The sequence below is a fragment of the Schistocerca cancellata genome, chromosome 8 (assembly GCF_023864275.1).
Source record: "Schistocerca cancellata isolate TAMUIC-IGC-003103 chromosome 8, iqSchCanc2.1, whole genome shotgun sequence".
NCBI lineage: Eukaryota > Metazoa > Arthropoda > Insecta > Orthoptera > Acrididae > Schistocerca > Schistocerca cancellata.
Genome location: NC_064633.1, coordinates 312,259,039 through 312,286,669, shown reverse-complemented (window position 1 = coordinate 312,286,669; position 27,631 = coordinate 312,259,039). Strand labels below are relative to the sequence as shown.

At 43.1% G+C, this 27,631-nt stretch overlaps 1 protein-coding gene across 1 annotated transcript in view; it reads right to left on the bottom strand.

Annotated features, from left to right (window-relative positions):
* The window catches only part of LOC126094754 (sorbitol dehydrogenase-like), a 105,988-nt gene extending 94,585 nt beyond the window's left edge, over positions 1–11,403 (bottom strand). Inside the window, exon 1 of the mRNA XM_049909305.1 lies at positions 11,288–11,403. Coding sequence (XP_049765262.1) covers positions 11,288–11,341 — 54 coding nt within the window. The 5' untranslated portion in view covers positions 11,342–11,403. The remainder of the gene's footprint in view (positions 1–11,287) is intronic.
* Between the last annotated feature and the right edge of the window lie 16,228 nt (positions 11,404–27,631).

The following is a 27,631-nucleotide window of genomic DNA, read 5'->3' as shown; positions in this document are numbered from 1 at the left end:
ACTGTAATATACTCTGTCTCTCATTATCACTGGCACTCATCCACTTCCACTTCTCTCTTTTTATTCTCCCCCGCCTCCCCCCCCACCCCCCCTCCCACCCCCTAAGTGCCACTGTCTCCTTCATGCTTTTCCCAGCGTTGTTCTATCACTGCCAACTATGTTTCAATACCACTGTGTCCTCTTCCTCTCAGACTGCCATTGCCTCCTTCGAACTATCTACTGTCTTCCAGTATACTTTTCCATTTCTTTGCCACTACCACTGTCTTATTCTCCCTCAGCATAAAAAAGGGTGAATATGTTTACATGCCAAAATTTTTAATGGTACTAAGGAACGTAAGACGAGGCAGCTGATACCCCACTTTCCAGTCACAGTCCTTTAGATAAACAGTATCATATTCTCATTTTTAGTGCTCCATAGGGGCACTCTTCCGCTGGTTCCCTTCTTTTCCTTGCTACTGCAGGGCATGTAACTCATATGAAAAGAAATTTATTGGTCAGAAGAATTTAGATAGTTTACTTATGTGAAACTGGAATAACATAAAACTAATTTTACACCTCAGACCGGATTTTACGTGCAAATTAATTTTGCATATGCTTTAGTACTAGAGCATGGGGCTCCCAGACGATTACGAAGACACTTTACATCATACTTTTTAGCGCTGCGTCACTTTATAAACTACGTTTTCGCCTCACACCGGATTTTACGTGCGTTTTCTACGTGCACGTGAAGAGTAACTTTGAACCACTGTATCTGGGAAACGGGTAAAGATATGAAGAAAATTTTCAAGGATGTTCGAGACCAGGATCTTAGTAACACATCGTAAAACTGATGTGCTGTGCATGCGCGGCTGGGTTTAGGTACCCCAACAACAACTATTTGGGGTGTTTATCGATAAGGGATAAAGATTTCTGAAAAAGATTTCAGCCATTTTCTGTGCATAGCCTTGTTGGAATCCTCGGCTGAGTTTTGGTCCGGCGGTGACGGCGAAAATATAGAAAACACACGTTTGTGGCGTTTTCGGAGGAACTGCTTCGTAAGTCCCGTCAGATCCACAGTAGACCACATCAAATGCAAGAAGAATTAGCCGCTTTGCTCCATTTGTCTAAGCAGGAGGACGTGTGTAATATTCACAGTTCGACTTTGCACTGTAGGATAGTGAAGCTAAGATAATCCTTCTGTTGGCTATACAAATGGTGCCTAGCCAAAGGGCTATCCAAACCACCTTTTTTAGCACCAGTAGAACCCGAGGTATGAGCACCGGAAAATTCTGTTTTTATGCGCGGCGTTGTGGGACATATTAGGTACACATGCCGTCGCATGCACACCGATAGTAGGAAGAATACTAGATTAAATTTGTAGCTGATTTGCGGTGTACGGCGTACGACATTTAATATCCGTTAACTACCACGTCTGGAAGCAAAGACGACTCTAATCCAGTTGGGCATGAAGTCGAACTGAACTTGGATGGCAGATGCAGGTGTACGACTCCACAGTGCTTCAACGGTACGCTGTAGTCCACCAGTTGTAGTAGCTGGCAGTTGGTGGTGTACCAGTCTCTCGATGAGATGTGGATGACATGCTGTCTATGGAAACAGTTGAATATCCTCTACATTGAGATAGGTCGGGATAGCATGGTGTACATGCGGTCTTACATTGCCTACATCTACATCATACAACGCAAGCCATCAAACAGTCTGGCATCTGGCATCTGGCATCACTAACTGACCCCCTCCCCTGCTTTGGTCCAGTGGCGACTAGTGCGTGGGAAGAATAATTGTCGGCAAGTGTGCTGGCTCTAATTTCTCGAATTTTCTCGTCGTGGTCATAAAGCAAGATGTAGGTGGGAGAAAGTAATATGTTGTCCGCGTTCTCGAAATTTCAGTAGTATACCTCTTCATAACGAAGAATGCCTCTCTTATAATGTCTGCCAATGTAATTTGTTGGTCATTTCGCTGATAAACGATCGCGTGACGAAACGCTCCGCTCTTTGTTGGGTCTTCTCTATTTCTTCCATCGGTCCTGCTTGGTAAGGATCCCATACTGATGAGCAGCACTTAAGAATCGGTCGAACAAGGGTGTTATAAGCCATTTCCTTCGTAGATGGGTTACATTTACTCAAGATTCTTCCTATGAATCCCAGTCTGGTACCTACTTTTCTTACTATTGTTGTGATCATTCCTCTCTGAATAGGCACTCCTAGATGTTTTCCCATAGATATTGTTTCCAATAGTTTCTCATCAGCAGTGTAGTTACACATTAGTGAATTTCCTTTCCTATATATGCGCAATGCGTTACATTTAGTTCCGTTCAGGGTCAACTGCCAGAGACTGCGCCGTTCATCAATCCTCTGCAGTTCATTCTGCAAATCGACACTGTCTTCTACGCGTTGCTACTTTGTTACAGACAACCGCATCATCTGCGAACAGTCTTAAAGAGCATCCAACACCTACTGGATTAACTACATACACTATAAAGAATAAGATCGTTTGCGTAAATTTACTTCTGTCGATTTTGTTCCGTTAAGGGCCAAATGTTGAGTTGTATCTGCAAGGAAATCCACATCAACTGTGGTCCGATACTCGATAAGCTCGTTTTTTTTCTGTAAATGGTAGTGCAGGACTATGTCAAATGCATTCCTAAAGTCAAGGAACACGGCATCTACGTGAGTACCGTCGTCTACAACGCTATGTATCTCACGGAGAAACAGAGCAAGCTGACTATCACAAGAACTCTGTTTCCGGAATCCACGTAGATTTTTGTAAAGAAAATTTTCGTTATTTCAAAAGCGTCATAATTTTTGAGCATAAAACATGTTGTTGAAACACAATGTCACGAACACCTCATAGGGCAAAGCTGCCAGCCTTGAAGAACTCAGAGATGTAACGGCTTCTATCCACATTTGCGATTATGCGAACCAGAGGTGACTGTGTTCTGTACTTAATGGAACCTCATACCATTACGCCAGACACTGGGCTTGTGACTGATGTAATATGGCGACTTTCATTTACCTCGGAGCCTACGCACACTTTTGCGTGCATCTTAATGTTTACACAGAACCGGAACTTATCTGAAAAGTCGATGTGGTGTCACTCCCATGTCCAGTGTTTGTCGTTTGGTTACACCACTGTCGGCGCCTCACTCTCTCCTTCCCGTCAAGGAAAGTTTGATCGCTGTGGTGACAATCCGTGATACTCCAGATATCCCACTATTCGGATGGAAACTTACGTTACTGCAAGCCTCAACAATGGTCTCTGTGGCGAGACTCCGTGGTGCTCCAGACGTCCCACCGTCCATTTACAAACGTAAGACTGCAATCCTCAACGACGGTCCCCGTGGTGACAGTCTGTGGTGTTCTAGGCGGCCCACTGCCCATGTGGAATTATGTTACAGTAAATCAGCCCATTTCCTGACTCAAGTTACGAGACGTGGCTTTTCGATCCTACACGGCCGTGTCCTTTTGGCCGTTAGTAATGTCGGTTCGCTGAGTTCCTGCCTGGGGCTGAGTATGACCTTCCTGAATGGGTTGATTCCATATTTGCACTACAGTCGTTGGATCCCTACTAACGCGAGCAGTACTACTGCGGAACGATAAGAATCTCTGTTGGCGAAAATCCTACAGCTGTCGACTTTTGATACGTGGCTGTAGATGTTACTTATTCCTACTCGAGGAATAACACCATCGTTCCACAGGTAAACAACATTGCAATGCAATTTCTCAATGAGAAAACCGCTTCGCAAATTTTCCTTGTATACAGAACATCGCTTAGTCCCCCTTACTTCCTGCAGCTGCACTGTAATGGTAATCATTGGCATATTCACTTCAAGCCAATTTAAATTTAGTTGCATGCTATTTTCATAGTGTCGCAATTTTAATGACCATCAGTTTCTTCTTCTTTTATGTACGAACTGCAATTATACACAAGGGATGTTCAGTAAGTACTGAAACACGTATTGTTCTCGGCCAGTTTCGGTTCAACGAATGCGGAATGTCTTGTGGAATATAGTGCAATACACTACTGGCCATTAAAATTGGTACACCACGAAGATGACGTGCTACAGACGCGAAATTTAACTGACAGGAAGAAGATGCTGTGATATGCAAATCATTAGCTTTTCAGAGCATTCACACAAGGTTAGCACCGGTGGCGACACTTACAACGTGCTGACATGAGGAAAGTTTCCAACAGATTTCTCATACACAAACAGCAGTTTACCGGCTTTGCCTGGTGAAACGTCATTGTGATGCCTCGTGCAAGGGGGAGAAATGCGTACCATCACGTTCCCGACTTTGATAAAGGTCGGATTGTATCCTATCGCGATTGCGGTTTATCGTATCGCGACATTGCTGCTCGCGTTGGTCGACATACAATGACTGTTAGCAGAATATGGAATCGGTGGGTTCAAGAGAGTAATACGGAACGCCGTGTAGGATCCCAACGGCCTCGTATCACTAGCAGTCGAGATGACAGGCATCGTATCCGCATGGCTGTAACGGATCGTGCAGCCACGTCTCGATCCCTGAGTCAACAGATGGGGACGTTTGCAAGACAACAACCATCTGCACGAACAGTTAGACGACGTTTGCAGCAGCATAGACTATCAACTCGGTGACCATGGCTGCGGTTACCATTGACGCTGCATCACAGACAGGAGCGCCTGCGATGGTGTACTCAACGACGAACCTGGGTGCACGAATGGCAAAACGTCATTTTTTTCGAATGAACCCAGGTTCTGTTTACAGCATCATGGTCACATCCGTGTTTGGCGAAATCGCGGTGAACGCACATTGGAAGCGTGTATTCGTCATCGCCATACTGGCGTATCACCCGGCGTGATGGTATGGGGCCGGCCGCGGTGGTCTAGCGGTTCTGGCGCTGCAGTCCGGAACCGCGGGACTGCAACGGTCGCAGGTTCGAATCCTGCCTCGGGCATGGGTGTGTGTTATGTCCTTAGGTTAGTTAGGTTTAAGTAGTTCTAAGTTCTAGGGGACTTATGACCTAAGATGTTGAGTCCCATTGTGCTCAGAGCCATTTTTGATGGTATAGGGTGCCATTGGTTACACATCTCGGTCACCTCTTGTTCGCATTGACGGCACTTTGAACGGTGGACGTTACATTTCAGATGTGTAACGACCCGTGGCCCTACTCTTCATTCGATCCCTCCGAAACCCTACATTTCAGCAGGATAATGCCCGATCGCATGTTGCAGGTCCTGTACGGGCCTTTCTGGATACAGAAAATGTTCGACTGCTGCCCTGGTCAGCACATTCTCCAGATCTCTCACCAATTGAAATCGTCTGGTGAATGGTGGCCGAGCAACTGGCTCGTCACTATACTCCAGACACTACTCTTGATGAACTGTGGTATTGTGTTGAAGCTGCATGGTCAGTTGTACCTGTACACGTCATCCAAGCTCTGTTTGACTCAATGCCCAGACGTATCAAGGCCGTTATTACGGCCAGAGGTGGTTGTTCTGGGTACTGATTTCTCAGGATGTATGCACCCAAATTGCGTGAAAACGTAATAACTCGTCAGTTCTAGTATAATATATTTGTCCAATGAATACCCGTTTATCATCTACATTTATTCTTGGTGTAGCAATTTTAATGGCCAGTAGTGTATTTCCACTTCAGCCCCTGTAGTTTCATGAAGTTCCGATAGGTGGCGGTGCTATACGTAACCTTCAAAATGTTGTCTGTAGCAGAGGTGCGTTTCGAGTAGAGAGCTGTCATTGAGTTTCTTTTGGCGGAATAACAGAGCATCACATATATTCATAGGCGCTTGCAGAATGTCTGGAAAGACCTGCCAGAGAACAAAAGCATGGTGAGTCGTTAGGCGAGGCATCTGTCATCATTACAGCAAGGTCGCGCAAATCTGTCGGATCTCCGGCGTGCAGGCCGGTCGCACACAGCTGTGACTCCTGTATGGTGTTCGTCGCCACAAAAATGCAAACGAACTTCTCCTTCTCCGTAACAACGCAAGGCTTTACAGAAGTCTGCGCACCAGAGTGGAAATCACAAAACTTCACTGGACTGGTCTTCCTCAGCCACCGCACAGCCCGGATGCCGCACCTTCCATCTGTTTGTCCCAATGAAGGATGCACTCCATGAGAAGCAGTGCGTGGATGATGGGGAGGTTATTGATCCAGCAAGGCGTTGGTTCCGAAGTCGACTATTCATATTGCAGTTGACACAATTGCGCATGTCATATCGGCAAGATGGCATAAGTCCGTTACATTCAACGGAGATTATGTAGAGCAATAGGATCTTGTAGCTAAAAGAGTGGGAAATAATATGGTGTTTTGGAATCCCGAATAAAATCTTACTCTGTGAAATAATAAATGTGACGTATTACTAAGTTTATTTCCTTTCTTCCTGCTTCCTTTCCTTCCACATTTCTCTCATCATTTCCCATTCTCTGTTCTTTCTTCACTTCAAGAGCCTCATCCGTCTTAGGGATTTTCATGGAAACCTTTCAAATCTTCCAGATTCTTACTGAACGGCACTCTTTCCTCGAAATCCTGTGGGGAAATTCGGAGTCCATTTACGTCCCTTACAGTTCTTTTTCATCACGTGTTACTCATTTGTGGTTTACCGAAATAAGTGAACAGTATTTTTGTCAGTTTGTCGGGATTCATGAGCGGTGTAGCACTGGGTACAAGACCCAGTCTTGATCCCGACCTTGATGTCATTCCGGAAATCCTGAAATCAGCATCATCGCGTTCTTATCTGCGGCGTCATATTGCAGCTAGGACAATTGCGCATATCATACCAGTATCAGCGCGTCGCTATTTACATGGCTATTGTCGGAATCATAATATTTGGCCACGTACCAAGACAAAGTAGGGGGGGGGGGGGTTCAATGCACATTCTCCTTCCTCTGTTGCATTTGTCTCTGGGTATTCGGTGGCTGTAAGTACAGAAACAATATTTAGATTTGATGGCGGTCAACTCGTGGGCCCCTGATGTACGGTAACTCCTCCCATGTTGTGTAACCACTGAGATTTTCACGTCGAGAAAAAAGGAAAAAAAAAAAAAACAGTCGCGCCTGTGTCAGCTTTGAAGGATAACAACGTCTTGATGTCAGGACAATGTCGACTATCGTGAAAAAAAAAACACGCAAAGAAAGAAACGCTCTCCGAACATGCCTTGAGGGTCCAACGATACCGACCGGTCGCCGTGTCATCCTCAGCCCTTAGGCGTAACTGAATGCGCGTGTGGAGGGTATGTGGTCAGCACACAGCTCTCCCGGCCATTGTCAGTTTTAGTGACCGGTGCCACTACTTCTCAGTCAAGTAGCTCGTCAATTAGCGTTACAAAGGCTGGGTGCAGCCCACTTGTCAACAGCACTCCGCAGAGCCGTACGGTGACCCATCCAAGTGCTAGTCAAGCCCGACAGCACTTAACTTCGGTGATATGGCGGGAACTGGTATTACCACTGCGACAGGGCCGTTGGCATCGTGAACAATGTTGTTGTTGTGGTCTTCAGTCCTGAGACTGGTTTGATGCAGCTCTCCATGCTACTCTATCCTGTGCAACCTTCTTCATCTCCCAGTACCTACTGCTACCTACGTCCTTCTGAATCTGCTTAGTGTATTCATCTCTTGGCCTAGCTCTACGATTTTTACCCTCCACGCTGCCCTCCAGTACTAAATTGGTGATCCCTTGATACCTCAGAACATGTCCTACAAACCGATCGCTTCTTCTAGTCAAGTTGTGCCACAAACTCCTCTTCTCCCCAATTCTATTCAATACCTCCTCATTAGTTATGTGATCTATCAATCTACTCTTCATCAATCTTCTGTAGCACCACATTTCGAAAGCTTCTATTCTCTTCTTGTCCAAACTATTTATCGTCCATGTTCCATTTCCATACATGGCTACACTCCATACAAATACTTTCAGAAACGACTTCCTGACACTTAAATCTATACTCGATGTTAACAAATTTCTCTTCTTCAGAAACGCTTTCCTTGCCATTGCCAATCTACATTTTATATCTTCTCTACTTCGACAATCATCAGTTATTTTGCTCCCCAAATAGCAAAACTCCTTTACTACTGTAAGTGTCTCATTTCCTAATCTAATTCCCTCAGCATCACCCGACTTAATTCGGCTACATTCCATTACCCTTGTTTTGCTTTTGTTGATGTCCATCTTATATCCTCCTTTCAAGACACTGTCCATTCCGTTCAACTGCTCTTCCAAGTCCTTTGCTGTCTCTGGAGGAACTACAATGTCATCAGCGAACCTCAAAGTTTTTATTTCTTCTTCATGGATTTTAATACCTACTCCGAATTTTTCTTTTGTTTCCTTTACTGCTTGTTCAATATACAGATCGTGAACAATAGCAGATAGAAAAATCATAGTGTAGCAGATCACACACCAAGACAATGGAGGACGACAAGTACGAGTCAGAAGCCCTACTGTCGAAACAAACTATCTGCCTATCCGCCTCGGTAGGCGCGAGGTCACCACAGCAGATTGCCTGCCGAAAGGGCTCGAGTTCGAGTTCTGACCGGGTCGGCATTTTTCTCCTCTCGGGATCTGCCGGTTGTGTTGTCCTTTCCTTTGTATCGCCGTAACTGACGAGAACATAGTCGCCAATCATATCATCTTTCCATTACTGAATGGGCACGAACAGAAGGCCAATACATTGAAATAAGAAAGAAAACTCCAAGAAAAAGGATACAGAAATCACCATTCACACCTTTGGTAACCACACGTCTCAGTGGGCACAAGAATAAGCATGGTCGGAGGAACAGCGTCGCTGGTGGTTCGAGGCATGAAAATAAAGTTACAGAATCGTGGCATACACTGTAAACCATTAAGATAATGTATCCTGCTCACTAATATGGTTCCGTTCAGGCATGAGTTATTCTGAGGAAGGTGTGAGTTTGAAGGGAGGGGGACAGAGGTAGAGGTACAGGAAGGAGGGTGGAGAAGGTGGATGGAGGCATTTACATGGGCGAATTGAGGTCCCTGCCACAGTATCTTGCTGGAGTTTCATACAGAGATCTGCTGTCTGTTGCTTCGCCTAGAGTAAGAAAGTAGATCACCCATACCTCCAACTAGTTTGGACAGAAAGGTTTGAGGTACAGTCTGCTCACATGAGGATGTGGCCACACAGATGATCTTATCTCAGCCGTACTGGTCACACTTGGGATGCTGCAGAGCAAAATGTCTCCGCCTTGAATACGGCTCCAACCAGTGATCGTGACGTGAGGGTGCTAATCTAACAATCATAGAGCAATTTGGCTGCCCACCACTTTTGGTGTCTTGTAGAATCTGTGCCACTATACGTCGCCATCGTCATCTGGGAGAAAGAGGGTGTTTCAGACTGTTAAGTAAAACTCAATCCAAAAAGGCCTTGAAGGCCCAATGTTACCAACCGACCGCCGTGTCGTCCTCAGATATTAAGCGTCACAGGATGCGGATATGGAGGGGCATGTGGTCAGCAATCCGCTCTCCCGGCCGTTATCAGTTGACGAGACCAGAGCTCCTACCTCTCGATTAAGTAGTTTCTAAATTTTCCTCACTAGGGCTTCGTGCGTGCCACTTAACAACAGCGCTCGGCAGACCATACCGTCACCCATCCAAGCACTGTTGAATAGGCTTTTCTAATTAAAACACTCTTGAGCGTGCATGTCGTTCTGAAGCAGTACATTGCTTCCGAGAGACAAAGACCCTGCTCAGCACAACATTTTGAGATGGGGAGATTCATTTCCATACATGCTGTCATGGCCATGTCCAAGCTTCATTCTGATGTAGCCAATAAGTTTTACGGGCTGCTTCTGTGTGATGAGGATATAGAAGATTCTAATGGACGCTGTTCGATGAGCATTGTAGCGTCGATCACATTCGTAGTAGGCTGTATTCCGTGCTATAGTACGACAGGTCATCAACTTCGTATGATGATTGACATGTCGTTTGCCTACATCATTCTGTTGGTTCCCACCGTTATAGGAAAGTGGTGGCATAAGTAGTGAAAACGCCCTTGTCCATGGAAGCGATCCTGTAAGCGAAGTCGCTTACCTCATTTAACTGACGATGATCTCATATGAGCCCAGCTTACCTTGAGTGAAGAGTTTACATAAAGTTTCTTATGCTAGACAGCGTGGCAGACTCTTCACACCTAGAATAGTTGGCATTGGAGGCTGACTCGAGACTATCGAAGTACTGAGTAACCTCCTTGACGACACGAAGTAGATTATGCGTCGTCATGTGCCCTGCATAACGTTCTAATCTGAGATGGAAAACAACGTAAGAGGAGCAAAGCACCTGTTGAAAGAGAACCAGCTGTGTCAAGGCTGCCATCAGGGCAGTGTTTTCTTGGAACTCTGCCTCAATTGACAACTCATCCCTACTAAGTAACCTTTGTTCCTGTCGGGCTACGGATACTTCTTTGCAATACACTGTTTTAAATTTTAGTTTTCCTGATTCAGACTCTGAGATTAATCACATCTCGGATTGTAGAGCATTGACAGGCTTATAGCGCTCTACAAAGACTTTAAATTGAACTCAGAACTTCCTGTAGGTCCTCTGAATCTATCTAAAGATCTTAGGCAGTAACCCAGTTGTAGCACTCGCTCTACTGATCAGCAAGTGATTCGATTATCTGCTACATCTCATTATAACACGAATGTATTATATTACCTAGAGTACATAAATTGCTTAGACCGGAAGCTATTACATAAAAATGAAGAATACATAAGAGAGCAGGATTCATTGGACGGTGATAGTTTGGATAAGTGCTTGTGGACTTGTTACAGCACAATGGTTTCAAGTGCTCCAACGTTTCAATCATGATTCAAATGGTTCAAATGGCTCTAAGCACTATGGGACTTAACGTCTGAGGTCACCAGTCCCCTAGACTTAGAACTACTTAAACCTCACTAATCTAAGGACAAACCACACACATCCGTGCCCGAGGCAGGATTCGAACCTGCGACCGTAGCAGCAGCGCGGTTCCGGATTGAAGGGCCTAGAACCGCTCGGCCACAGCGGCCGGCTCGATCATAATTATAGGTGCCCTTCTTTTGAGTGACGATACGAAGATCGTTGGGATGACAATACCGCCATCGTCATACTAATTAAGGCTGATTGAAATAGCAACTAAACCGATTAAGTTTTTGTGGTGGTACGGTCACAAACGCGAGATACTTTAATCCTAAATGACAATACATTCTTCTGCGCAGGGCCACGAAACTGGAATTACACAAATATTTCGATATGCTATGGCCGTATGACAGAAAGATAACTCAATCGTTGCGTTAATGGATACTCACAAGACGAAGATCATTCTTGCCGTGGAGAATAGCGCTCAGATTGTTCGACGCCATACTCTTGTTTCCGACTCTGCTACACTGGGCCCGTATCGTCGGCAGAGTCACGCACACAGCATTACGCTGCCCCGAGAATACATATATATGGCAGCGGTTTATCGTTTCTGACAGTTGGGTGCCTTTCGTAACAGCTTACAGCACTACTGTTGCATATCTTGACTTGAGGGAGAAACTTGACAGTTGCCAAGGCAATGGTGTTTGTCCCGGGGACAAAGTGAGAGAGCTGCAGCGGTTCGCTGATCAGGCTAAGAAACTGTGGCTGATATCGTTACCAGATTTCGCTTAACAGCTTTCAACACTAGCTGGACAGGAAGACTACGATATGAGAAACTGACGAAGTAGACAAAAAGGAAGTCCGTGCGTGGACATACGAGTATTTAGCTGAAGGGAAAAATTCACAGGTCAGTCCTGTTTTTCTAGAAGGGTTGACGATGTGATTTACACATTTGTTGCCCTATATCCCTGACATCAATCTGTTGAAGGATTATGGAACTTGTTCTATACTCTCGCATTATGACATGAGCTTTTGCAGAAGAGATTTTCGTTCTCAAGAAACATGTATTCCCTAAACAGATATCGTGTGAAACACAGTTCGCTCTGTTCATCCATGAAATCCGCAGTTCCGTAGACAAATGCGCCCAGGCTCATGTTGTGTTCCTTGACTTCAAGAAGGCATTCGATACAGTTCTCTAATGTCGTGTAGTGAACAAAATACGAAATTACCGAGTACCGGACCAGATTTACTACTTAATTCAAGGCTTCCTTGTGGATAAAACTCAGTACATTATTTTCAAGGGAATGAAACAGACAGACTAAAAAGGTAACTTCGGGAGTACATCAAGCGAATGTTGTAGGACTGTTTACAATGTTTGTATACGGTCTAGCAGTTGACGTTGGAAGCTCTATGATAATTCTTGCGGAAGATGCAGTTGTCTGTAGGTAGGTTGTAATGCGACAACACTACAGCGTAGTGAACTGCAGAAAGACGTGCAAAGGATCAAGAATTGGTGCAGGAACAGGCAGTTGGCCCTGAATTAAATAAATATAACACATTGAGCGTAAAGAGACAAAGTTATCCATTACTGTTGGATTATAGTTCTAGTGAAGAACAGTTACTGCCTTAAAGTACCTACGAGCAGAGTGTGCACAGAATAACGTGGCCTGAGCTGACGGAAGGGCAAGCGTGGGGATAGCGGTACTGTTGGGAGTTATGAACGGTTACCAACGCGCTGTTTGGGAAGTGCCAAGCTCTGGAGGTAAGTGCTGTTCTGAACTGAAGCCTACGCTCGCATTATTGTAAATATTAAGTGGAGCCTCTCCACGCCCACACTTTCGTGGTGACCATCCAAAAAGATATACTGTCACTTCTGCTTGGACAGTATTTAAAACGAATTCCGCTGAAAATGCAATAAAAAAGCAGTGATTTATTTTCGCCTGACTTTTTAACTGTCTGTAATTTTTTATGAGTGGCGGATTTTGAGTAAAACCTACATTTCTCTTGTTCCATGTTAATTCACTTCTTTTGCCAACACACAACGGAGTATACACAATGTCACCTCACTAACGTTTTTTGCAGACGCAACTGCGAGAGAAGTCTGAAACAGTGGTTTATTAAGTTTACTAAGAGAGGTACTGACGAAAATTAAGGTCAATAACTTACAACAAAGCACGTCCTTAGTGCAAAAAGTAGCGTGTAATCTCTTCACTTATGTTGTTCCAAAACCCACAGCACTTCTCCTTTAGCGAGCTACTGAAGGCCCTTAAAAATTATATGCTTTCATTGAAAAAGTCTGTTAGTGGAATAACAAAGTAGATAATGATTTTCACATAACAACGATATGGCAAAATACTCTCCTCCTTGCGTGCTCTCATTTACCAAAATATCGTTTCGATATCTAAAACCATTTATGAGATCTAAGGAATGTTATGCATATTTCACTCCGGCTTTATTGATGGCACAAACGATCCCACATGAGTGCACTACATAAAATCAGTTTCCTCGTCGTTGGTGACAGATAGAGACTTCCGCCCAATTGCAGGGAAAAATTCAGTATGTTAGCTAAATTTCACATTCAGCAACATATTATGTATGCACCAGACGCAAAATCATAACTATCCCTATTTTTCATTGCAAACTTTTTCGAATTTTGCGCACTGTCTTAAATGCAAATATCACACTATCTATAACCATTAACGAAATAATGGGCATGTCCTCATGCAGCTGACATACAAAGCTATACGTAACGGAAAAATGATTTTTTTTACCGAATTGTTTCTGTAAAACCGTTTGAGAAAGATTACAGGGCGTGTGCCTTAATTCTGCCATCGCAGCATATCACCTACTGGCCGAAAGCGGGCAGTGTCGGCCTCCCCTTCCAGACAAACGATTGAACTCGCCCAGGACATAGGATGAAACTGGCCACTAAGAATCCAGCCACCACATCCTCCGTGGATCCTAACCATCTGGAGTGAACTAAAGTGTAATGACCCCTTAAAGCTAATTATAGGAAAACAAAATGCTGGACTGAGATTCAGTGGAAGAATCCCAGGTAAATTTGATTTATCTACGAAAGAATTGGTTTACTAAAAACTTGTTCGACTGGGTATTGATAATCAGCTTGGGGCTCTTACGATGTAGAATTAACACATGAGGTTCAAATGGCTCTGAGCACTATGGGACTTAATATCTTAGGTCATCAGTCCCCTAGAACTTAGAACTGCTTAAACCTAACTAACCTAAGGACATCACACACATCCATGCCCGAGGCAGGATTCGAACCTGCGACCGTAGCGGTCGCGCGGTAACACATGAGGTAGAGAAGATGCAACGAAGAGTGGCACGATCAATTACATTCTCGTGTAGCCCGCGTGAGAACACTAGTGAGACGAACAAATTCCGGTGGCAGTCGTAAAATTCCGGTGGCAGTCGCAACAAAAGATACGTTATGCATCACGGAGCGATTTAGTGTCGAAATTCTGAGAGTGTACTTTCGAAGAAGAGTCGGTCATCTCATCACTCCCTCCCACATATGTCTTGCAAAATGACCACAACCAGAAAACCGCAGTAAGAAGAGCCCATACAGAAGTTCATAAACAGTTGTTTTTGACTTGTACCATTCGTGAATGGAACAAGAAGGGCTGAAAGTTGTGGTATCAGAAATTCTCTCCGCCACGCACCATAACATGACAATTGGAGCATGCATTCAGTGTGAAGCAATGGAGGATCAGAATATTCAAAAATGTCCTAGACTAATTATCCAGCTGATAAAAGGTACAGCAGAACAAAAATTTGCGAGGGATAAAGAGCAGTGAAATTGATATTATAAATTATGGAGGAAGTGAAATGCAGTAAGTTAAACGGAGAATTCTGCTGGATGAAAGAATTGGTGAACAGCATCAAAATGGGCGAAAGACAGATAATACATGTTGTTTTCAATATAATATTTTGATACAAAGATGTTTGGTGAATATGAGGAATGTGGTGTAATTTTTATTTCTTTTACAATTCAGTCCTCTTCTCGCGTATTTTTATCCATCTGGTCTGGATCAATAGCTTAGTACACGTTAAAAGGAGCCTGTTTCAGTGTCCTTTCACATAACTGTTACTTGCAGTACGTAGCTTCTCTGAGTTATAGCAGCTCCTGCTATTTTTCTTTTAGTATTTTCTATACTGGGAGAAGGATTGCGTGAGGACTCATTTTTACTGATTATTATATTTTGTTTTTTATAAGGGCATCCTGTTTTATCCTTTTTTCATAATCCCACCATAAATAAACTCTGAAATGTGTGAATGTGCGGGTACTTGGGTGTGCACACTTACGAGGAGTGTTAGAGTAGTTTTTGTTAAATCTCTTTCTAGAGTCTTGGAAAGTTTCCACGGAATCTGATTCAAATGTGACAGAACAATGGCCTCCCGCTATTTTTTTTTTAAGAATCCTCCCGACTGGACAAACGCCTTGGGCCTCTTTTGCGTTTTTGCAATTTACCAGCCATCCCTCCACTCTGCAAAGATGATCCGGGCAACGGCGGCTAGCATGGTAATCTGGAGGGTTTCGAGAGAGACTGTTCCTACTGACGGCGTAGTGATGCCCAGAGCGGGCACGCTTAGCGTAAGTTTCAGTTCTGGTCGGTATTCTTTAGCACTTCGTTTGTAGGAAGTCCTCACATTTACGTACTTGTCTTATGCATTTGGTATCGATTGAATATTTATTTATTGTTCCATTTTTTCGAACCATGAGTGCGAGCTCTGCATCAAATTATCATCCTAACAAATTTTTTTGGAATATTGTTCCAGAAAACAGCGATCTGACAAAATTATAATTTATTTAGCAATCATAGTTGTGGTCACAAATAAGCTTTTACTTTTCATTTGTGGATGACTGGTTTAGATCTGTAGAGATTCCAATCCCGTATCATTAATGCTGACTAGGAATGGTGACCGCCGGCCGGTGTGGTCGAGCGGTTCTAGGCACTTCAGTCTGGAACCGCGCGCCGCTACGGTCGCAGGTTCGATTCCTGCCTCGGGCATGGATGTGTGTGCTGTCCTTAGGTTAGTTAGGTTTAAGTAGTTCTAACTTATAGGGGGCTGATGACCTTAGATGTTGAGTCCCTTAATGCTCAGAGCCATTTTTGAATGGTGACCTTAAACTAACGTAAGGAAGATAAAGGAATGGTTGAGTCCAAACAAAGCAGCAACTCCCCACACAAAGGCGTGTTCGAATACAAAAAAGATAATGTTATGCATCTGGTGGAATAGCCACTGTGTGATGTACTAACGATCGCTTCCCCGAGATGTAATAATCACTGCTGACATTTGTCTTCAACTGAGATGTCTTAAAGACGTAGTCCAACTACGACGACAGGAAGATTGCGAGAAGTAATGCTACTCCACGATAAAGCCCGTCCGCATTCTGCTAGACTGACAAGAAACACTATGCAAGAGTTATATTGGGAAGTCATTCCGCACCCACCTTATTCACGTAATCTTGCGCCCTCAGATTTTCACCTTTTCCTCTCTGTATTAACAGCCCTCAAGAAACTTCCTTTCCGGATAAAAATACGCTCCGAAAATGGTTCGACAAGCTCTTTGCTCGAAAATCATGTGATTTCTACAGTCGCGGAATCAAAAAGTTACCCCAGCGTTGGCAGACTGTTGTAAATAGTGAAGGAGAATATGTTCTTGATGACTAAAGTCTCTATTACGTCCGTCTGTTGTATTTATTAAACTTATCGAAAAACGCTACGAACTAATGCGCAACCTGATATAAAGGAATCCAAACATTGCTGAGAAATTAATTTTGATTTATGCTTTTGGTCGACATTCAAGAAATACGGCGCTAATCTTGCACAAAGGACTCTCACAGTTAACCTTTTATCCAAAATGTAGGATACGTTTTCTTCTTATGTGGATGTGGTGATATTTACTTCGTACACGAAGCCGATCGTGGCGTATAATATTCTCGATGATCCCATCTGTGTTGTAAGCTTTCGGACGCCATTCATATGGGTTATCATCAAGACAATTATGTCGTCGTAGAATTCGACTACATATTTGTTAAGTGGGAGAGATGGAGGAGTAAACGCTTTATAAACCACAAGCAGTTGTGTTGAATTACCGTTAAACACACATGACACCATCACTTAAAGGGCGCATAGCCACAAAATTTGTTTCTATGGGATGTTCCAAAAGTCTCCGCAGTGTCGTGTGATTGTTAGCCGAGCGTGCCGTATGATTGTTCGCCTGCCTGGGTTACTTCCCTTCAAGTGGACTCTCCCAACATACCACTGTTTCGTTTATCTCAGCCAGCGTCAGCAGTATCCGTGTGTGTCGTTACGTGTTGACGTGAACGTTTAAGTTTAGTTTCTTTGTTCGTTTGTATCGTTTTTGTCACTGTTAAAATGCTGACCATTGAAGAAAGTTTGTTTTTAGTCGAACAAGTGTTCAAAGCTGGCGGTAAATACGCAGTTTCAGTTCGTCAAACATTTAATTCAGTTTTCCCGGAGACAACACTCCGACATCGCGATACTGTGCGAGATTTGATTAACAAATTTCGAAGCACGGGTTCAGTGGCAGATGCACCGAAAAGTGGTCGTCCCAGCGTTTTGTCTGAGGATAAATTACTCGATATTTCCGATAAAATGTCCATGAGTCCGAATAAGTCAGAAAACTCGCCCAGGAAATCGATGTTAGTGTCGGAACGGCCCACACAGCTGTTCGAACTTTTCCCATACAAAGTGACAGTCGTGCAAGAATTGAAAAATAGCGATCATGGCTAGTGACTGCTTTATTTCAATGGTTGAAAAATTTCGCTCAACAAAGTGGAAGGGATATTCTTAATGAAAAGTTTTTCACTCATGAGGTGTGTTTTCATTTATCCGGGTACATAAACTCGCAAAATTCTCTTACGTGGAGTACTGCAAATCCATTGTGTATTCATAAGGAACCACTTTATTCTGTGAAAATAGGAGTGTGGATTGCAATTTCTAGACGTCGTATTTTGGGTCCCATATTTTTCAACGAAACAATAAAGGCACAACGATACTGCAGCGATATTCTGTACCTATTCATAGGAGATCTTGTGTTAAGTGAAATACTGAATGGCTATTTTCAACAAGATGGTGCAACCGCTCATGCAGCTCGCATTACAATGTCACTGCTTGCTGATGTTTTTGGTGATCGCATAATTTCGTAGGGACTTTGGTCTCCATGATGACCTACCACCACCTGACTTTTTCTTCTGGGGTGCAGCGAAAGCAAATGTCTATAACACCGCTAAAAATCCATCGATGAATTGAAAACTGCAATATACACTTTCACTGCTTCTGTTACAGAAGAAATGTTACAGATTGTGTTTGGAAACATGAGTAGACGAATTGAATTGTGTATTCAACAACAGGGGGGACACTTCCAACATTTAATGTGAATATTTGTAAGTAAAAATGAATATTCAATAAATTAACTTGTATTTCACTGAGTTTCACTCCGGTATATTCACTGTGGCACACGGCACTCGCGGCTAACAATCATACGGTACTGCTGAGACACTTTTTGAACACCCCGCATTAGTGTATCGGAACGAACCAAATACGTCACAATATGTGGCATCTTGTGATGTACTTGGTCAGTTCCGATACATTTGTGTTGTTGTTGTTGTGGTCTTCAGTCCTGAGACTGGTTTGATGCAGCTCTCCATGCTACTCTATCCTGTGCAAGCTTCTTCATCTCCCAGTACCTACTGCAACCTACATCCTTCTGAATCTGCTTAGTATATTCATCTCTTGGTCTCCCCCTACGATTTTTACCCTCCACACTGCCCTCCAATACTAAATTGGTGATCCCTTGATGCCTCAGAACATGTCCTACCAATCGATCCCTTCTTCTGGTCAAGTTGTGCCACAAACTTCTCTTCTCCCCAATCCTATTCAATACTTCCTCATTAGTTATGTGATCTACCCATCTAATCTTCAGCATTCTTCTGTAGCACCACATTTCAAAAGCTTCTATTCTCTTCTTGTCCAAACTATTTACCGTCCATGTTTCACTTCCATACATGGCTACACTCCATACAAATACTTTCAGAAATGACTTCCTGACACTTAAATCTATACTCGATGTTAACAAATTTCTCTTCTTCAGAAACGCTTTCCTTGCCATTGCCAGTCTACATTTTATATCCTCTCTACTTCGACCATCATCAGTTATTTTGCTCCCCAAATAGCAAAACTCCTTTACTACTTTAAGTGTCTCATTTCCTAATCTAATTCCCTCAGCATCACCCGACTTAATTCGACTACATTCCATTATCCTTGTTTTGCTTTTGTTGATGTTCATCTTATATCCTCCCTTCAAGACACCATCCATTCCGTTCAACTGCTCTTCCAAGTCCTTTGCTGTCTCTGACAGAATTACAATGTCATCGGCGAACCTCAAAGTTTTTATTTCTTCTCCATGGATTTTAATACCTACTCCAAATATTTCTTTTGTTTCCTTTACTGCTTGCTCAATATACAGATTGAATAACATCGGGGAGAGGCTACAACCCTGTCTTACTCCCTTCCCAACCACTGCTTCCCTTTCATGTCCCTCGACTCTTATAACTGCCATCTGGTTTTTTGTACAAATTGTATATAGCCTTCCGCTCCCTGTATTTTACCCCTGCTACCTTTAGAATTTGAAAGAGAGTATTCCAGTCAACATTGTCAAAAGCTTTCTCTAAGTCTACAAATGCTAGAAACGTAGGTTTGCCTTTCCTTAATCTTTCTTCTAAGATAAGTCGTAAGGTCAGTATTGCCTCACGTGTTCCAGTATTTCTACGGAATCCAAACTGATCTTCCCCAAGGTCGGCTTCTACTAGTTTTTCCATTCGTATGTAAAGAATTCGTGTTAGTACTTTGCAGCTGTGGCTTATTAAGCTGATTGTTCGGTAATTTTCACATCTGTCAACACCTGCTTTCTTTGGGATTGGAATTATTATATTCTTCTTGAAGTCTGAGGGTATTTCGCCTGTTCCATACATTTTGCTCACCAGATGGTAGAGTTTTATCAGGCCTGGCTCTCCCAAGGCCGTCAGTAGTTCCAATGGAATGTTGTCTACTCCGGGGGCCTTATGTCGACTCAGGTCTTTCAGTGATACATTTATAGATACATATTGAAATACACTGGTGTTCAAAATTTAAGAACAAAAGTAACATTCTCATCGTGTGTCACTGCCAAGTAACATAGCTCGATCTAACTTGGACCATACATAGAAAGGACTGCTACAGTATAATACAGAACGTAACTGAAAGAAATACGCAATGAGATAAAAAGAAATAATAATTTCATTCAAAGTCTATAATTACACTGAAGTAACCACTATTTGAGTGGTCCCTTGGCCATTAAAAAAGGCAAGACATGGTGTGCGACCACCATGGACAGCATTGCATGCTCTGGAACTTGCTCCCATTCTGGCCACAAGATTGACAAGGACCTCTTCGGGTAGGGCGCCCCATCCCTCCACCAGCGCTGTTGACAAGTGCTGGATGGTGGTTGGTTCCTGTGGACGTGGCACAATACGTCTTCCAAACGCACCCCACACGTACTCGGTGGTATTTAAGAAACGTAAACGAGCAGGCCAGTCCATTCATAGAATATCCCGTCGTTCCACGAGCTCCTACACTTGTGCCGTCCGTTCCTCTTCCGTGTTGTACCGATAAAAATGAAGCCAGGGCTGAATGAAACCTGAAAAGACACACATGGGTAAGGCATACAGTGTCAAAATAACGTTGATAAGGAAGTATACAGTTTGGAGAGATTTGGAAGCAACGTTATGCCTCCCCACACCATGGCACCGGTACCATCAAATAGATCATGTGCGACACAGCTGGACGTACTCTCATACTGCGAGAAGTGGGAACAAGGAATGTGTAGTGACTTGGCAAGACAGCCAAGTCACAATGCGTGGATGCCGAAATGCACGCGTTAAGCTCACGCAGACTGGCGTGAGGTCTGGAACAGTAAAGTAGTTGAGTCTAGTAAATAAAGTACGTAGTTGCTTGAATACTTAACTTTAATCCACAATTGTAGAACATAGCTCTTGTTACTGTACAGGCATCACAATAATAATTATCAAATGCTATGGCGCCTTGCTAGGTCGTAGCAAATGACGTAGCTGAAGGCTATGCTAACTATCGTCTCGGCAAATGAGAGCGTAGTTGTCAGTGTAGCTTCGCTAGCAAAGTCAGCTGTACAACTGGGGCGAGTGCTAGGAAGTCTCTCTAGACCTGCCGTGTGGCGGCGCTCGGTCTGCAATCACTGACAGTGGGGACACGCGGATCCGTCGTATACTAGCGGACCGCGGCCGATTTAAAAGCTACCACCTAGCAAGTGTGGTGTCTGGCGGTGACACCACAGAATGCACCCAGGAACACGATAAGATATGATGATTTGTATCAGGTAATTTTAACTGTCTAAGTGTCAACGGGAGATATAATTCCACTAATGATAATGAGGAACAACTAGAAACTTGGGCAGAAAGGGATCGAATGAGGTTTATTCTCCACCCTAAACTAGTGCGCCATCATTTAAGGGGACCTGGGCGTGAAGTGACTAAAATTTTCGAAAACATTTTTTGTCAGCATCTGAAAGACAGTTTTATCCAGTTTCAAAAAATGTATTTTTTATCTACTTTTCAGTTGTTGATTTGGTCTTAAACGCTCTTTGAACAAATGTCTGCAAACCAGCCACGCTCATGCGACAGGCAAGGAATATCACCACAAACATTTCTTACCTGCCACAGTCATGGAAACAATAAAGTCAATATACAGGGACCTTGCAGATACAAAATTGCTTAGCAAATGTCTACGTGGCCGTACATAAAACCCTAATGGGAGTTTCAACAGCTGCGTGTGGCAACGAGTACGAAAAACAGTGTTTGTTGGTTGGACAGTACTTAAAATTGGTGTGATGGATGCTGTCATCTGTTTCAATGATGGTGTAATCAGCAGGACAAAAGTAATGGACAAATTAGGCATCCAGCCAGGAAATAATATGATAGCTGCCCTGACTGCCATAGATCGTCAGTGACTAGTTAAAGCTGAAAGGGCTGTGGAAGCCACCACTAAAGAGTCCAGAGTAAGGTAAAGGCTCCTGAAGTAGAGAGGATGAAGAAGCAGCTGGCCAACAAGATTATGCTGCTGGAATGTTCTGAAAGAGGCATACGGTGAGTCAAAAAAACTGTGAACATTCTTTTCTCATTTTCTCTAAACTACATTTTCAGAACATTAGGTACATATAACTTCATAATGGTTTTCACCATATTCACCAAATTTCTCTCAAGTGAAGAATGGGATAGTGTCTTTGTATTATGCCTAATACATCGCAGAAATGATCTTTTTTTGTCATTCTGAATATAATTTTAGCGCTATCTTTTAGACAAAATAGTAATGTGGTATAATAAGGGATTTTCTATAGCATCAGATATACTCATAACTCATATAACTCTCAGATATACTCATAACTACAAAACGAGAGGCATAATGTGTTCCCATGAATGTTGACAGCAGCCTGCCACTGTTTGAATGCAATTAGACTGATGATAGACCAGAAAATGGTACCATAATGGGAACGTGTATTATAAAAACAACTATTAGACAAAATTCTTAAACCATAACAGATATTTGAATAAATTTCCTTTTACAATGTCATTCATTGTTGAGTCATGGTTCAGAGTAGTTTCAGGGCTAAGACAAGGCTGCAACCTGTCTCCACTATTGTTCATATTATTTATGGATCATATGTTGAAAACAATAGACTGGCTGGGTGAGATTATGTGAACACAAAATAAGCAGTCTCGCATATGCGGATGACTTAGTTGTGATGGCAGACTCGATTGAAAGTTTGCAAAGTAATATTTCAGAGCTAGATCAGAAATGTAAGGACTATGGTATGAAGATTAGCATCTCCAAAACGAAAGTAATGTCAGTGGGAAAGAAATATAAACGGATTGAGTGCCAAATAGGAGGAACAAAGTTAGAACAGGAGGACGGTTTCAAGTACTTAGGATGCATATTCTCACAGGATGGCAACATAGTGAAAGAACTGGAAGCGAGGTGTAGCAAAGCTAATGCAGTGAGCGCTCAGCTACGATCTACTCTCTTCTGCAAGAAGGAAGTCAGTACCAAGACTAAGTTATCTGTGCACCGTTCAATCTTTCGACCAACTTTGTTGTATGGGAGCGAAAGCTGAGTGGATTCAGGTTACCTTATCAACAAGGTTGAGGTTACGTATATGAAAGTAGCTAGGATGATTGCAAGTACTAGTAGATGGGAACAATGGCAGGAGGGTGTCCACAATGAGGAAATCAAAGAAAAACTGGGAATGAACTCTATAGATGTAGCAGTCAGGGCGAACAGGCTTAGATGGTGGGGTCATGTTACACGCATGGGAGAAACAAGGTTACCCAAGAGACTCATGGATTCAGCAGTACAGGGTAGGAGGAGTCGGGGAAGACCGAGGAGAAGGTACCTGGATTCGGTTAAGAATGATTTTGAAGTAATAGATTTAACATCAGAAGAGGCACCAATGTTAGCACTGAGTAGGGGATCATGGAGGAACTGTATAAGGAGGGCTATGCTCCAGACCGAACGCTGAAAGGCATAATCAGTCTTAAATGATGATGTTGATGATGATGATGATGATTCATTGTTAGTAAAAAAAACCACATCCTCCGCATTGTAGATCAAGAGTAATGTGCACTGAGAGCAAGGTACAAAAATGCAGCCCGTTCACGTCCAGGTCCCCGTAATAGCGGCACGTGGCAGAGAGATTGTAATCCTCACAATGCCTTCATTGCTTATCATGTTACGAAGACAGCAGAAGAATTCATCCCCAGGACTCAATATTGCCCTGTAATTTGATAGTTTCTGGAATTGTCCAAGTAGAAATATTGCTCTTCAAACGCCATTTTAACTTCAAGAAAGAGAAATAGAAGACTTTCAGAGAAGAACTGAATCTCGAAGTTGAAAGCGTAGAGGCAGACGGAAAAACTACAATAATTTCTCGAACTTGTGAATAAAACATCAATGAGGCCTATTCCATGAGGTTGTAGGACGCAATTTAAGCACTAGGTCACATAAGTCACGGGATAGCGATATGCACATTTAGAGACGGCGGTGGTATCCCGAACAAAAGGTGTAAAAGGGCAGTACATTGGAGGAGATGTCATTTGTATTTAGGTGATTAGCGTGAAAAGGTTTCCGACGTCACGATGGGAATTGGTAGACTTTGAACGGAGAATGGTAGCTGGAGCTAGACGCAAGGGGATATTGCATTTCGGAAATTAATGTGGAATTCAATAGTCCGAGATCCAGAATGTCAAGAGTGTGCCGACAATACCAAATTTCAGACGTTACTTCTCACCACCGGCAAGGCAGTGGCCGACGGCCTTCACTTAACGACTGAAAACAGCGGCCTTTGAGTAGAGTTGCCAGTGCTAACAGACAAGCAACTGCGTGAAATAACCGCAGTAATCAATGTAGGATGTATGACGAACATACCCGTTAGAACAGTGCAGCTAAATATGGCTTTAATGGACTGCGGCAGCAAACGACCGACGCCATTGTCTTTGCTAACAGAACGACATCACCTGCAGCGCCTCTCCTGGTCTCCCTTGAAGCCATGGACACAAGTTGTCAGCAATGCACTGTGCAAGCTCGTGGTGGCTCCACAATGGTATGGGCTGTGTTTGCAGGGAATGAACTAGGTCTTCTGGTCCGATCATCGAGGAAGTGGTCATGTTCTTCTACTTGGACAGCATTTGCAACCATTCATGGACTTCACGTTCACAAACAACGATGAAACGTTTATGGATGCCATGTCATCGTGCCACAATTCGTTTGAAAAACATACTGGAGGGAAGCGTGGAGGCTAAAAATCGTAGAGGGAGACCAAGAGATGAATACATTAAGTAGATTCAGAAGGATGTAGGTTGCAGTAAGTACTGGGAGATGAAGAAGCTTGCACAGGATAGAGTAGCGTGGAGAGCTGCATCAAACCAGTCTCAGGACTGAAGACCACAACAACAACTGGACAATTAGAGCAAATGGTTTGACCACCCATATCGCAAGGCGTGAATCCCATCGAACATTTACGTGGCATAATCGAGAAGTCAGTTCGAGCATAAAATCTTACACTGGCAACACTTTTGCTATTATGGACAGCTGTAGAAGCAGCATGACTCAGTACATCTAGACGAGACTTCGAACAACTTGTTGAGTCCATGCCTCGTCGGATTTCTGCACTACGCTGGGCTAAAGGAGGACAGACACGATATTGGGAGGTATGCCATGACTTTCGTCACCTCATTGTATGTGGCCGTCGCCTAAGTTCACAAGACCCTTGAACGACTATCGTAGCAAGTACAGGACAGAACCTTTCACTGCAGATACTACTGAAGGGCGGAAGACTACTCGATAGCTGAACAAAGAAGAGAAAGATGGACTTAATTACTATCCGATCTAGACACGAAACAGAACAGCCTAAGAGCTTGGAAACTGATAAAAAATCTTACCAATTATCCGGCGTTGAGGATAAATGTTACCCCGAGCCAGACCGCCCACCAACTTCTACTGAACAGGAGAACAAGGCAAAGGCGACTAGACTGAATTTCATGCGAAACAGGAGGAGAGAGTGAATCTCTAGAGACTCCATTCTGGCCAGAAGGACTGGGAAAAACAGTGTCAGAAGTGAAAGAAAATAAGGCAGTAAACCCTCGTAACATGCGAACTGAACGAACAGATCTGTCTGGGTCAAAATTTTATGAATGGCTAGTGAAGGACGAACGGATGTTTGAAATATTTCAGATTCCCAAACTGTGGAGGAAAGCACAAGTAGCAGCATTTCTAAAGTCTGACAAAGAACCGACGAGCCACAAAATTTCCATCCTATTTCCTTATCTTGCCGCCTGTATAATCTAGTAGCAAAGAAACCCGACGTTGCCCAAGTATTTTATTTTTATTGTACGTCCATGCCCGTACCAAGCAGCGTCTGGCCTTGTGCTTAATGTTTGTGAGGTCATATCTCCTGAACTATGTGTCGTAAAATGATACAATTTTGTAGGTAAATTCAGCGGCATATGTGCATACTGTCTGACAAATGCGTTCCTTATGAAGTAATAAATTAACACATCATGTACGATCCGGCAGTTTTTCAAGCATCTCACTGTTTATGACGTCATATCTCTTGAACTAAGTGTCGTACAGTGATATAATACTGCACGTACATTCAGAAAATATGTGGATACTGACTGTGAAATTTATTGCGAATAGCTTTAGTAGGAAAAAAGCAATAAATTTAAACGCCGTGCATGATGTGGCAGTTAGTAGTAAAGAAGTAATAAATTATAATGTCTGGCCTTTTGCAGTACTTTTATTGTATGAACGGCAAAAAAGCAGTAAAAGATAAACATTTTTCCTTTCATCATTTTGTAAGGGTCTGTCAAGGAGAAAAAATTTCGTAACTGTTTGAAACAGTGTTTAAAGGTTGTTGGAAGTTGCCAAGTGCTCTCACTCTCAAATACTGAATGAATAAAGTCTGGGAATTCACGCATCGCAGGCTACGCTTATTTTTCACCCTCACCCCTATCCCTTTGCTAGATCGATGTTTCTTATCCCCTAGTGATTGTCACTTGACAGTACGATGTATGTGTACCAAGTTTGGCTGAAATCGGTCCAGTGGTTTACGAGGATATGTGAAAAACACACACCCACACAAACTTACACACATCCTTTCTTATAATTTGTATGGATTTGAAAGAATGATTCCGTAAAGTGTACCGACTAAAATCGGTTACAATTTATCTCTGGGCGAACTGGTTTGAGATCACGGAAATCGTGTTGTAAGTCTAGTATTAAATCTGATTCAACACATTGAAAGCGGTTTCGAAAGAAAATTAATAACTGTGCTGTTCTCGTTGATCCTTCTGCTGCGTACGATACAGCAAACCAATCTTCACGAAAGTCTGTGAAACAACAAAAGACATTCGTCTGACTTCCATATTAAGATGCATGCTGCAGATTCCAAGATTCTACGTGACCCTCCGGGGGATGACAATTAGATGGAGAAATCAAAAGAACGGATTATTACAAGTGAGCGTTCTTTCCTCTAGTCTGTACAGTACTTACACAAACAACCAGCCACACCGACCAGAAATAAAACGATTCATATATGCAGGTGGCACCGCCATTATTGCTCAAGGAAAAACATATAAATATGTTGAAAGAATAGCGACAGAGGATTTCGAAACCGTGGGGAAGTACTATGAGGAACTCATCTGCCACCTAAGCCAGGAAAAACTCTAGTACGCTTATTCCACCCTCTTAACAACAAGCCACGAGACTGTTGGAAACAGAATGGAGAGGGTTTAGATTAGACCATTGTAGTAACCCAAGATACTTGCAGTGAGGCTAGACCGTACACTGTTATTTAAAAACCTCTGCCCTGAGCTCAAAGGAAAAATATGTTTAAGTAACAATATTGTACGTAAAATGACTGCATCAATATGGGGAGCGCAGCCTGAAGTTCTTCAGTCATCAGTAGTGGGACACTTTTTTTTCTGGAGAATATGTGGCACCACTATGGGAGGCGCCATGATACCCCAAACAAGCAGTTGTCGCTTTATATGAGATTATGTGCTGTGTGAGGCTTACACCTGTCCGCAAAAGTTACCCACTTGCGGCTACAGCACTACCATATATCAGACGCAAAGTAGTCAGTGAAACAGAGAGGAAACAAAACAGCAAAACGACCCA